General features: G+C 46.5%; 2 protein-coding genes across 2 annotated transcripts; one reads left to right on the forward strand and one right to left on the reverse strand.

Moving 5' to 3' along the window:
* Positions 1 to 8,918: 8,918 nt before the first annotated feature.
* On the reverse strand, positions 8,919 to 9,119 carry PADG_07132 (uncharacterized protein; the record flags this gene model as incomplete). The annotated part of the gene is made up of 1 exon (XM_010764123.1): positions 8,919 to 9,119. One exon carries the CDS (start codon positions 9,117 to 9,119, stop codon positions 8,919 to 8,921), a length of 201 nt encoding a protein of 66 aa, XP_010762425.1.
* Positions 9,120 to 9,745: 626 nt separating this feature from the next.
* PADG_07133 (uncharacterized protein) lies at positions 9,746 to 12,233 on the forward strand (the record flags this gene model as incomplete). Its single annotated transcript, XM_010764124.1, has 2 exons — positions 9,746 to 11,734; positions 11,841 to 12,233. The coding sequence occupies 2 exons, from the start codon at positions 9,746 to 9,748 to the stop codon at positions 12,231 to 12,233; spliced, it is 2,382 nt and encodes a 793-aa protein (XP_010762426.1).
* Between the last annotated feature and the right edge of the window lie 1,563 nt (positions 12,234 to 13,796).

Raw genomic sequence — 13,796 nt, forward strand, 5'->3', positions numbered from 1 at the left:
CTGTAAGCGTGTGCATTTATACGCCACAGCCCCGAGAAGAGCACATCGACAAACCAGGTTTTACGGATTAGGTCCGGGATTATCCCTCACGTCACTCCATTCATGCGGAAACTTCTCAGGAGGCATCACATGTCTCACTCCTTGGTGGAAGCCCAGCATCTGCCAACTGGCATCAAACCAGGGACTTACTACAAACGCAAATCAAGCGGGAGAGGTAACCCTCTCTCGTCTTTGGGTAGTGCTGCCTGCACACAGGTATCGATAATCCTCCCACTTCTGTGTGGTTGGATGCTCATGCCGCTGGGGTGGTTTGAAGAGCGGGGAATTGTTCGGGAGTAGTTCGGACTGAGTTTGTGTTTTTGGAAGTGCTGAAAAGTCATGAGGTATTGCCTAGCGGGATAGATTTGTGCTTAATTTGAGGGAGGAAGCGGGGTTGACGTTAGCCAGTTGTCTGATAGTTGATTAGCGTTAGTGAATGAATGAGTTAACGTTAAATGCTTAAGCGCCGTGCATACGAAGTACGCCGCGTCTAATAAACGCCAGGGTATCGATCAATCGTTCATTGGTTCCGTTGGGATTTCAAGATTGCTATCGTATGCAATTGGATCGACTGTGGTTTGTTTTCTTTTTCTTTTCCTTTTTCTTTCCCCCCCCCCCGGTCTCCCCCCTTTCTCTCCTTCGGGTTCTTCTTGTCAGCCTTTGCTTTCAGGCCGGATGCAAATAGGAACGTTATTTACCACCCATTTCTTCAATAATAATATCAATCTCGGATGGTTGGCCACTGCGCCCCCTATCCAATCATCATACTTTATCAATCAGTGGCGTTCATTATCTCTTCTACCTTGTCGGCTATCCACAACCTAGGTAAACAACGCTAGTTCATGAACAAACCTCAAAAAATCAAAAACATCACACGCATCGATGTGCTTACCCGTCCCTTCAGCAGATATCTTGGCAAGGGTTTGCCTCTTTGATCCATTCATCCACGTATCCAATATGTCAGGTATGTAACTATGCTGGAATGTAAAGAACGTTTTCTGCCCGCTTAAGCAGGACGATCAAATCCCCGCTCTCCATCCCTCAAGAGACCGGGTCTGGCCTTTGCATAAGGCCGAACACTTGCCTCTAAAACATGTTTTTGTTGGGGTGGGGCTCTTCCACGAAGCTTCATGCTCATTTATTGGTCGTTTCATCCATTTGTTGATTTTCCTCCTGTTCTTCTGAATCTGAAGGGAGCCTTGCAACCTAGCAGTTGTATACTAAGTGAGTAGCCGGCCGTCCCGCTGCCACTCCCGTCGTCATCTTGGTAGACCCTCGTGAGTGCCCTCGAGGAATAAAGATCAATTGCAGGTTTTGACTGGGGTGGATGTGTTCTCGAGTGTTGGCCTCTGGAATAGCTGGAAGTATGTTTGGGGGTTTATATGCAATGGCCTGTCTGAACTTAATATCAGCTGATGGAACGAAGGATTGTCCCTCGTATGGGATCGAAACAGAAAATGTCATGCAGATTTTGCAGGGTACGGTTGTACATCCAGGTCGGGTATATGCATGTGAAAGGGACGGCTCATGTACAGTAGTAGTTACTGTACATATGGTGTTTTAATGAACTCATCGGCAACGTCCGAATATATTTATTTGCCTTTCTTTCCCTAAAACTGGTTGGCAAGTAAACCCCCTTTGCGGAGAATGGCGATCCGTCGACAGGTTGACAGCAAGCCAGAGTTCAAAAGGTACAGCAATAAGCTTCCGTCCTTTGTCCGAATCCAGGAAACTCGAAGGCGGGAAGCTGACAGGAGGAAGAAACAAGCATCCTCTGTAAGCTCCAAGCCTCGTGTCGAATAGTACCAAAAATTAAGTAAAGAATGACCAAGAAGAGGAAATGCAAAACAGGGAGAAAAGACATTCATTGCCTTTGATATTGAGCAAATGTCAAAGTCGGCCGGCTAACACCAATCCGCCAAAGGCCGAGGCGCTTCCAATGGAAGGGATATATTCCAGCACTCAATGGTTCACAGAGAAGGATTTGCACCAGGATACGTGGAAGGATTGAGAACACCTTGATGAGTATTATTTCTCCCACAGCTGATAATACCACACAAGTGATAGTGGTGGTAAAACGCCCAATCAGGACTCGGGCTAAGTACAGCCATATCCCGCTGATGCAGACAATCAAAACTGTAACTAATTGCAACCAGTGAGGAAGCTCAGGTAACTAACGAGCTATATCCCAGAACATTCTCCATCAGTTTTGATAGCCGTTGCATATCCAGTGTTACAGTTACGTCAGATAAGACAGGACAGCAACAGCCGCGTAGATGTTTCATTTGCTCAGAGTAATAAGTTGAGGTCTTGCAAAGCCTTATTATCTGTGGCACAGACCACGAATATCCACTCGAAGATATCTAGTTAGTTGATAACTAGTTAGTTATATGGTTAGTGTGAGATGGGGAGATAGGTTCAAAGTGATTTTGACCTTCTCTCCCTTCTCTCCATATCATTGACATCTTTCTAGGCATCATCCCACTAGCAAAGGATACACACACAATCCACACCGATGCTGCGACATTTTAACGTGATGTTTCAGAAGCGCGTCATCTTCCCGCCTGGTCCCCTCCATTTTGCTCTGACAGGCCCCCCTCTAGGCGCCAACAAGGGCATTTATGTATATGCAGGGACTGGTCCACCACGAACAAGATGATCAGACAATTCAGCTGATTCCACATGAGCCTGTGTCTGCATCCTGAATGGCCGGAGGGATCTTGTGAATGGTTCTAAAGTATCTTAGCGTCTCCACGAGTGGCAAATCTTGTGTAGGTGCGCGACATGGATGTCTGGCCGAAGAGCGGGGAGAGGAGGCGAAAGCCAACTAGGGTGTAAAAGCTGTTCTTGTTCTTCTGAAGAATCTCCGTTAACTAGTTAACAGATAAGATAGCAGTTACCACAAGATTTTACTGGAGTCTCCCTGGTGGATAAAGATAAATTTTTTTGGATATGGGTACGTCTCTTTTACCTGCCTATGTTCACGAGCTAGCTCTTTAACCATCGAAATGAAATACTCTTGAATCAACTTCGACTTGCATCTCCTGGCAGATATACAATGACAAATATGGCTGCAATTGTCTGAAATGTTAGTTTTTCGTATATCGCGCACTGTACGACGGTTGAATTCAAGATTTTTCATTATTGCAACATCCAAAAAGTTTACATTCCATAAGCAGAACCACGCAGGATGTAAGGTTCTTTCAGGTTAAGTTTACCTTGTTCGGAAGATTCCATTACTTGGACATTCGTGCATTGCGACTGATCTGATTGGTCATCCAGGCTACTTTGCATGGAACATGGCATTTGGCGTATTCCTTCTCCGCGGACTCTTGAGTGTATGCCGCTGGGATGCTGATGCATAGCCCATAGTCATTCTTTGCATATTGAAGCGGTTAAGGCCTGCTGTACATAATCTTGTGCATAACATGGTTCTCAAATTGCATTATTATTATTCCGGTGTTCCACGTCGACTTGGCTTTTACGCGGACGAGTTGTCAGCCGGAGAAAAGGGGACCCTCCCGCCGAGTTTCTAGCAATTGTCTTTCAAAGCTAGATTCGGCATCTCGTGGGGGGGATCCCACCCAAACCTAAAGGATAGAAATGGTTAACGAGAGAGCGTGGAGAGAAAAGGAACCCTGGTAGGATATCTTATGGGCCGCCGATCTAAATCTATCCTCCAGTATAAAGTTGTCGAACGGGGCGTGTCTTTAATTGAAAAGAGAAAGTAAGCAAACTCTCTTATATCAACGCACGGTCGAGTGGGCCCGCAACGGATTATGTGATGCATAAACTCCATTCCGTGCCCGCAGCTGGATGAGGGGGGAAGGGGGAGAGGGGAGGGACGCAAGGGTTGCCCTTGTCATAAGTCCGTCCCCATTTCGGCAGAATAGCCCAAAGCGAAAGAAAAGATAAGAGAATAAATAGAAATTGCGGGGGCCGGTCCCTGGAAACTTCCAACCATTGCTCCTGGGAAGAGGAGGCTGACAAAAACAATTGTTCCCTGGAGAGCATTGAGGAGACGTCCCAGGATTCTTGCGCACAAATCAAACTTGCTTCCGTGGTTCGTTGACAGCCAAGATCAACACCCATGGCATTCTTGGAGCTAACCCATGGATAAGAAGCAGCCAGAGTTCAGAGTTATGGCCCCGATTGACTTGTTGATAGATCCACTGGCTGGCCGGCCGAGCAACGTTGGAAAATTAAGGAGCGTTTGCGGGACATGGAGGTTCTGGGCCCTATCGGCGAATTCCTGGCAGAGCCATTCGGACTGGTGAGTTGACTGGCTGCGTGGTTCTCCCTTGGCGTGTGGCAGGGCGGGGAAAGCACTGGTTCGTCGCCCTACTGCACTCTCTCCACAGCAACCCGCGTGTCGGCGGCGTTGCGGCGTCATTGGTAATTTCCCATTCCCCAGCAGGCTCCTGAAAGGTATTGGCTGGTTGGGGGGCGCTGAACGGAGATCTGGAGAGGGCAAATTTAAGCTTGATTGCAGCGGCTCTGCAATGTTTTGTGTGTATATCCACCCACGGAACTCAGTGCTGTCCCCTCCATTGCGTGCGTGGGAGGACAAACTCGGATAGCCCCCCCCAATTGAAAGGTTGAGGAAAGGTTGAGGAAAGGTTGGGCGGGAGGCTACCCGTGTATCTAATTTTACCTTGGGCACCACCACTCTGTAGCAGGCACACCTACCCAAGGAGCATCGCGAAACACACTCAATTTTCGGATAGTTCCTCTGTGTTCCTGGCCTTGCCTGCTAGCAAGCACTTATAGTTCGGTTCAACTAATTAACTATCTGTTGTTGGTAAGGGAGTAGATAACCCCGTTATTCCCAAACACCAGTTTACCATCCTTAGCTTGCAGCTTCAAGTCCTAGTTACTTATCAGCCAATCAAACGACCATACGAAGAGTCAACGAGTGCTGCCTGAGGCTGCCGAGGCTCAATCCCCGAAAACGAGCTTCGGGTGGAATTCTTTTTTACAGCCAATTTTTTTTTTTTTTTTTCTTTCTTTCTTTCGATAATTCCCAGAGGTTATTTTCCTCGAGAGCAAAACCGAATTAAACTACATTCGCAATAATCCAAAAACGTCGTGGCTACAACAAGCGACCGTGTAAAACTGCCTTACAAGGGACAGAAGTTTGAGAGCAAGAAAAAACCAGTTTTTTATCCCTACAACCTTTTGTTTGATACCGGGTGGGATCTGGCACTCTGGGCCCAATTATCACTGGGCATGCAGCGCCGATCAGCCCAGCATCATGCATAAAAGATGGAACAAAGTTTCCTGATCCCTGCGAGATAAGAAGAGCTCTGAAGCTACCAAGGCCTGCCACGAGCATAATGGCTCAACCTGGCCCTAGGCAGACGTCCGATGGGGGCTCTCCAGCTCTATCTGCAACTGTTACCAGAGCCACCATGGGGCTCAGGGTGAATTCTTTGAGACTAAACAGAGGGCGATGCGGCGAGTAAGGAGCAATTAACGGCTGAGAGAAAGAATGGTGGTCAGTCAGGAGCTTTAGATGTAACTACTGCGTAAGTGAGAGAGGGGGGGTGGAGTGGGGCAGGAAGTCCCCGAAGACTCTAGTAATTTAAAAGGGAATACGTTGCCTCTCACGCCCGGAGGCTCAGCTCTGGTTAAGCATCCAGTGTAGCCTAACTTCAAGGCCTCAAGGTCCCCAGAGACTTCGGGGTTTCAGGGCGGAGATATTTGTCGCCGGTATCAATCTTTCAACGATAGATTTCTAGCGCCTGTGAAAACCTCCCGGGCTTGTTTGACGCCTCTTACGTATGTGTCTGTTCTGACCAGTTATCTGACTTCTGTAGCACGGCAATTGGGATAACTAGATGCTGGGCATTAATCAGGCTTGTACGACCATACTGTCATTCTTGAATATTCCTCAGGACTAGGAGGAAGTCTTGGGAGGAATGTTGACAACAAAGTTTTCCCGGCTGTGGTACGCGAACTTCTGGTAAGATCGTTTTTCTCTCCCTGGCAGGGGCCGAATCAAATGAACGGAATTTGGCTTTTCTGCTCTGGATTCCAGCAATGAATTAGATGATGTTATGTGGTTATCCACTGCGATATAACTAGATAACTGGCCATCGATTACCTCACCTTCTGTAATTATGGACTGTTTTGATGCGATGTTAGTGACTTTGTGATCGCATAACATGCTCCCGGCCATGGCGACAAGTCTGCATCATCAGCATCATGCATGGCGTGATCTTAACACTTGATATTGAAACGGTCCAGGAGGAAGAAAATGTACGAGACATTGTCAGAGCAGTTGGGCGGCAACCCTTTTTTTTTTTTTTTTTTTTTTTTCGTTATATCCTCAACTAAAACCTGTAACAGCGGTTCCGTGGATCTCTTCTCTCCCCAACCCCACAAATAAAAATAGACATCGTTGTAAATAAGATGTAGTTACGCATAGTGGGGGAAAAAAAAAATTAAGGAAAATTTTTTTTGTTGGGAGTGGCGAGTGTGGACGGGAGTCGCAGAAGCTTCAACACACCACCCAACAGGCGCAGCAAGCAGCCCACCAACCATCAACCACACGTTGGTTTTAGCTGGGCAAGTAAGTGTAAGAGACATGGAACTGGGATGTTGAGACCGCCCCAGCAAAAGCCTTCATCGCAGCAAGTGCTGATTCGCCCGTGATGACAAGTTTGGCCGTTTTTTTTTCTTATCAACTCTATCATCACATTGTTGCAGCGGCCGAGATGCTTGGGAAGAAGATTGATATAACATGTACCAAGTTGCACACCGCATTGCTTCCATTGATTTTCTTATCCGGTTTTGTTTTGTTTTGTTTTTTTATTCTTTGCCCCCTCTTGCATAACTAATCGCCGGAGGTATTCCTATTGGGTTCTGGGTGCTATCGTTACTAAATAATATTATTGTCGGAGGATAAGCTTCCCGAGAGCTGACAAGCCAGTGGTTCAAGATGGAGTCGAGATAATTTTACTCTCGTCAAGATCAGACCCATACATACATACATACATACATACATACATACATACATATATATATTCAGTATCCACAGCCCTCATTCCCACCAGGTGGCCGCGCTCAATTCTTCCCCAGAGCTGACCGGGCGCTTCCGTGTTTGTATGCACTGTATAGAATACAACACTCCAGCTGGTCCCCACTGTGCGATTAGCGTCAAACATGGCCAGAGCCCAGAATGCTCAAGAGGATAGATCTATCTAAACTTGGAAGCGTTTCTCCAGCTAGGGCTCCATGGTGCAAGCGTTCATTCGTGTCTGGTCAGAACAACTTATGCAGGCTTGCGCAGAAGCCATTGGAGTAAAATTCGCGTTAGCCTGTAACTAAGCTGTTGCAGGGAATCTCGAAGTCAGAGGTTTCAAAACGCAGAGGGTTGAAAGGGTTTTTGATAACTATTCTCCTCCAGCGTGATACTAGACTCATTGCCTTTGGTTTCATTCATTTTTGGTTTCTTTTCTTCTTTTCTTATATATTGTGGAGAAATACCATAGGAAAAGTTAAAAAATAACGGTCGTAAAAAACAAAGAAATAAATGCAAAAGAAAAAAAAAAAAGAAGAGAGAGCGCCAAAAAAAGCAATTATTTAACTTAAATATACCAAGGCGTTGTTTCTTGTCGAAGATGTCGGTCAAGTCAGGTTGTGGCCAATGAAAGTCGCACCGCGGATTTGCTCTGGCTCTTGATTTGACAGGATGGCGAAGAGAGAAACCTACTTACTACTTTTTCTGTACCTACACCCGTAGTTTGCTTCCAATGTCAAGGCAGTAGTAGGTAAATCGTTGCGTGCGTTTGGTTTAGATTGATTGACAGGTGGGGGGAGGGGGGAGGATACGAGAGAGCCATTCGAAGAAAGGAGAAGTAGTTCATTCCAGAGGGAGTTCGGCTAGCTTCAACCTACTTAGAAACCTATCTATGGCTTAACCCTGCTACGTGCGATAAGCTATGCGAAATAGAATGCAAAAGTTGACTCGGACCGAAACAGATTGTCGCTCAGAGATTTAGTTGACTCACTTATCTGATGGCTGTTGGGGGGGCTTATCGTACAGTTAGTAACGTGTATATATAGAGTTATACAACTTTACGATATTCGTAGAACTACATACATACATACATACATACATACATACATACATACATATCTTGGAAGTTATCGCCATACCTCCTGAACATGAACAACAGAGAGAGAGAGGACAACACCCGCAAATCCCTGAGCAGCTCCCCTCTCCAAGGCATTATAAAGTTGGCAGCCCTAGCAGGGAAGTCGTCGTTGGTCCTTGGGCTGGCCGTTCCACTGGTCAACAAAGAGCCAGTCCGTTCGTCTATCACAGGCGCTGGGGGAACTTGAGGCATTGACGCCGGAGGTACTAGACCCGGCTTCCCTGGCTGTTCCCGCCACCACCAGAAAACCCAGCTCGCCCTGCCCTGCCCTGCCCTGCCCTTGCACTGACTCAACCTTCCTTCTCAAGTCACTCTTCTGCTTGCTCTCTCTTTTCCTTCCCACTTCATCCATTGCCTCTTTTTTTCCTTTTTTTCCTTTTTTTTTTTTTTTTTTTTTTTTTTGTTGTGCTCTCCCCGTCCTCTCCCGCCCTCAATTGCTTTTCTCTCTATCCCCTTCTTGTATCGCGTCGTTGTGTTGCGCTTGTTTGATTTGTTGCATTTGTCTTAACTCTCACCCTTGCCCAGGCCTCCTTTGAAGTTCCTTCTCCCTAGCCCATTGAATCTCTTCGTTGTTCGTTGTGTTTTGTTCTCGGTTTCTCAGGTTCTACATATCGCCCTCCGCCCTCCTCTGTTCTCTCCTCCTCCATTTCGTGTCTTCGAGCAATTGAAGTGAGCCGGATTGTCCGGATATATACAAAAGGTAAAGAAAAAAAATATCTAGCACTCTCTCTTCTCCTCGTCGTTGAGCTTTTTCTTCTTCTGGTTCCCAGACGCATCCGGCGCTATCTTCTCCCCGATACCCTCTCGATATTTTTTCTTAACATATTCCCCACTCGGTCTCTGCATCCCAAGAGCATTATCCTGTCCACGTATAGGGTCTAGATTGCCGGCCCAGCTGGAAGGGAATCCCTTCTTCATCCTGTCCCGCTTCGTTTTCTGTGTGCTTGGGGTTCAATCGCCCGGGGAACGCCGCCATGCAGTCTCATCCCCCCCCCCCGCCCCCCCCCGCCCCCCTCGTTGTCTGGAAAGCCATCCATTCCTTGGCCTGAGCCCCCAGCTACTTAAATCCCTATTAAGATGGATTGGGCGGGAGTTGCAGAGAAATCTTAATTCTCCCTTCCTTTATGCTGTCCTATTCTGTATAAGCAGGACATCTATATCATACCCTTGCATGTTGGATCTTTTGACGGACAGCACTCTCCACAACTGTCCATGTCTCATAACCCTTCCCTGAATCAAGACAATTCACTCCCAAGTTTGAGTATCATAGATCCTACTTCGACTGCTGTCACCGCCCTCTTCTCCTCCTGCTCCGGTTCTTGATTGGCGTCTTTGTTGTCTCTCTTTATTACTCTGCTCTTTCCCCTTTTTCCAAGTGGCTGACCTGGTCCCCTCCATCAAGATTTGTTTTTCCAGACCTGCCTGCTCCGTCCAAATTCTCCTATCCAGTCAGTGGCCTCATTGAAGACAAGCCTCTGCGTTGGATGCTTTGGATAGAATCAGGAGTGTCTCTGTACCCCCCTGTGACGCAATAAGTCGGCCGGATGCCGTACACTGCGCCGGCTCCGTTGTTAACTGCTCAGCTCCATCCCCATCTAGCTTCTGCTGGTCCCTTAGCCACTACACGTCGCCATGGACGACAGAATTCTGAGCCAGCTATGAACTCTTCAGGAAGTCCTCCACCACTTCAGCGAGCCCATTCGTCAAGCTCTTATATTTATCGTCATCGACGAAGCCTTGTCGTTTCCCAAAACACATCAAGTTCTGGAGAGCTAGGGATAGAATCGAAAGACGGGAGGAGGAACAGCCCATCACCAACCAATACCCCTCACGCGGCACTATGGAAATCTCCTTCTGGTGCGATGATCCCGACCGGGGTAGTTATCTCACCTCCCGATTCGAAATCTAATTCGAGTGATGACGAAGAAACTACAACTCCAGGGTCGCAGAGGCTCATCTTGGCAGATTTTGAGGCAGCAATCATGTCCATTGATCAGATCTCCCTCCAAACTCCCACCAAGAAACGGGGGCCCGTCAAGCCTTCCCCAAAAATACAACGAACTCCCTCACCCCTAGATTTATCGTTGGCATTAGCTGCAGAGGTGAAAGGGCCCCGTGTTAAAGCTCATTTGGAAGAAGATGACTTAAGTATTCCCGGCCTCAACACACCTAATGGGGTTATCCATGCTCATTCATCAGAGATTGCTACCCACACCCCTGAAGACAGCGACCGTGGGGAAGATGAAATGGAACTTGCTCTGAAACCTTCAATGGTCCGAAAGAAGTCAGGAGAGTTGGTGAGGCCTGCCCTCCGGCCCAAGAGAAGGCCGTCTAGTGCACCAGGAACTCCAATGTTTTCAAAGGCAGTTCATTTCGACTCCCAGTTGGAACATATCCGCCATTTTCTCCAGGTCGACAAGCCTCTGGCCGTTAGTGCTGGTTCCTCTCCCATAGAGACCTATGACGGTGACAACGAATTTCCCTTTGGCAACAGTGATGATCGACCTTCTCAGCCAAACCTCTTTGAATGGGACGCTCGGATAGCTAATTTCCCAGTGGATCAGGAAGCGAGAAAACATATGCCCGTTCGACTGGAACGGATATTCTTATCGCCAGGTAACAAATGCCTGGTTGGTGTTGTTGCAGTGGCCAACATCTCCTTCCAGAAGCATGTTGTTGCAAGATTCACCTCCGACTACTGGAAAACGACCTCTGAGGTCATTGCAGAGTATAACAACGACGTTCGCCGGAAAGAAGCAAACGATGGATACGACAGATTCAATTTTAGCATCCATCTAGCGGATATGGGAAACCTTGAAACTAAACGAATGTTCATTTGCATACGTTATAACGTGAACGGCCTCGAATTCTGGGACAACAATAACACAATGAATTACCATGTGGATTTTTGCAAAAATCCCAAGCAGCGGAATAAGGGAACTCAAGCTGGAAACAGCCCAGGTCCTCGACCCACAAGCACATTACCCAGGAGCAGGCCCTCTGATCCTCTTGCCTCACGTTCACGATCAGTTCCCCCGTTTCCTGGAGACTTTGGCAAGTCTCCTCCCTCACCTGCATTACCAGACCGCCGCCTTGAACTAGAAAAGCCGCCCGCGAAACCACCACCTTGCAAGGATGACTGTTTCCTCGAAACACCAATCCGTCGAAGTTCAACTGCCTCTCAGACTTTTGGGAACCGGTATGACTTTGGAGCATCCCTGTCAGCTGCTATGCAGCCTGGCAGCGTCGACCAGACCCGTCGTGGTAAGCGTTCCGACCAGGCAGTGAAATATATGCCAGAGTCGACGTCAACCACCTCGATTACAAACAATGCACCTGCGGTGTCAAAACCTGAAGGAGGCAAGCCAGCGAGGCCTGATGAAAAATTCGAGCCTACCGCGGCAACCTCTCCAGGAGCTTCCTCAAAACTTAGTACATCTTCGCCTGGTCCAATGAAGCCTACCGATATTGTTTCGGGACAGCCTTATCATCAGTCGCCTATGTACAAGGAGCTCGTGGATAAGTACTGCTTCGTAGGTTTTCCCGAACCAGCTTAAAACACCACCGCCTTATTGCACACCACATTTTTACCCTTTTGTAAACTTAGAATTCGAACTGACATCTACGGAATCAATAAAGTATGGATCTTCCAAGACAGGTTCTCTGTCTACCACTCATTTCTCACGACGCCACCACCACCAAAGCGCGACTCGGAACGCAACGACCCCAGGAAACAATGATTGTGTCTCGAGCTATTCCACCATCACTCCTTCATCGAAAGATAAACCATTATCTGCCGATTATAAACCGTCGACAGCGACAGCAACAGCAACAACGACAACAAATCCAGACAACAACAACCGATCAACAACCAAGCATACTTCTCTCATTCGATCCCAGGGGGGTGCCGGTCTCACTACTACTAGCCCATCGTCTTCCCCACCCTCAAATTACTCTACCCACCCGCCGTATCATCACCAGTCTATGCAGAAGACATTTTTCTCTGAATCTCTTACCCTGACTTTTATTTGAGGGTAGATATGATGCAATAATAAAGTTCTACTTAACATTCCTCTCTGGGTTGTCGCCCGATTTATAACGGCAACACCAATGAACCCTCCTGGGCGAAGTGAAAAATGGGGCTATTTCTTTTTCTTTTTTCTTTAAACCATTTCCTTGTTTTTCCTTTTGCGTTGTGTGTCTGACACCCTTTTTTTCTTTTCTTTTTTCTTTCTTTCTTTCTTTCTTCCTTTTTTGCTGAACTGTTTTTGACGAATTATGACACCAGGTACTGTGACTAATGGGTGGAAAGCGTGGAATTCTGAAAATTATTCGGAAACAGCCTGGGGCAGGCAGATATATATGGAGAGGAACTTGTGTGTGTGTGTGTGTTTTTTTTTTTTTTTTTTGTTCTCTGTTTTTGAACTGTTTGATTTGCATGGGCCTTGAAATTGATGACAGGGTGAGTAAGGGATGCTAATGTTTATTTCTTTTCCTTCACATCGTCCTTTCACTGCTGCGGTTTGCACGGTTCTATGATGACACTTTGTTTTTCTTGCTTTTTCCATCTATTTGATTTGAGCAGAGTGATGACTGTTTTTGGAGCCTTGCTTTGGTTTTTTCACTCTTTTTCTGTGACGATTTTGCGTCACTTGGAAGGGCATATTCTTGCTTTATTGTTTTGTGATTTATCTTTTTTCCATCTTTCTTTTCTCTTTTTTTTTCCCTCTTTTCTCTCTCTCTCTCTCTCTTCATGAACAGTTGATTTGCATTTGGGTCTGGCGTTTTCTGATGGTTCTTAATTTCCCATTTTCTCCAGTTTTAATTCCGTTTCTCCACTTTTCCATTTCTTTTCCAAGTTCAGGCGTTGGGTTGGCAAAAGTGCTCTCTTCTTTCTCTTTTTTCCCACCCCTCTCTTCTTCTACTTCCTCTTGTTTTCTTCCAAATTGATTAACTATGGATATTTTTAGCACGTTGTCTCTCCTCCGTTCGTTTTGTTCTATATAACTTATATATATATATATATATATATATATACATAAATCGTTGATGATTGATGGCTATTATGCAGCGTATAAACGTGTTTCCTGTACAAGAAACTGTTTGCCTTTCAGTTTAAATACGACTAGCATGTTGTTTTTGTTAACTTTTTACAAAAGCTCTTGCAATACCCTTGCTTCTTCAGCATTGATAGTGCTAGAGACTGTTCGTCTGAAGTCTTGTCCGCTGTGAGACGCTGGAAACTGGTTGGGAGTATAAGTGGCAGATCTTAACAGTGCGGGAATTTTGCATTATGTTGATGATACATGCTGCGCTTTTCGGGAGGGGCAATGTGGTGACAATGAGTTATGAAATTAAATCCTCTCTATTATGATTAATTTTGGAGTGTAGATATTGGAAAACTCCTTTTTGTGCTTCAAGCTTGTAGCTTACAAACTAGTTATTGAACAAATGAGAAGCTTATATCTGAAGATCAAAAGGTAAATCACGTGACACAAAGGCGGTCGACCCGCGCCAAGAGCCCGTCTCGCAAGGGCCGAAGAACGCAAAAACCAAAAACCAAAACGACGCTAGCACCCAACGCAACGCGGGCAG

This window comes from Paracoccidioides brasiliensis (assembly GCF_000150735.1).
Source record: "Paracoccidioides brasiliensis Pb18 unplaced genomic scaffold supercont2.10, whole genome shotgun sequence".
In the NCBI taxonomy this organism is placed as follows: Eukaryota; Fungi; Ascomycota; class Eurotiomycetes; order Onygenales; family Ajellomycetaceae; genus Paracoccidioides; species Paracoccidioides brasiliensis.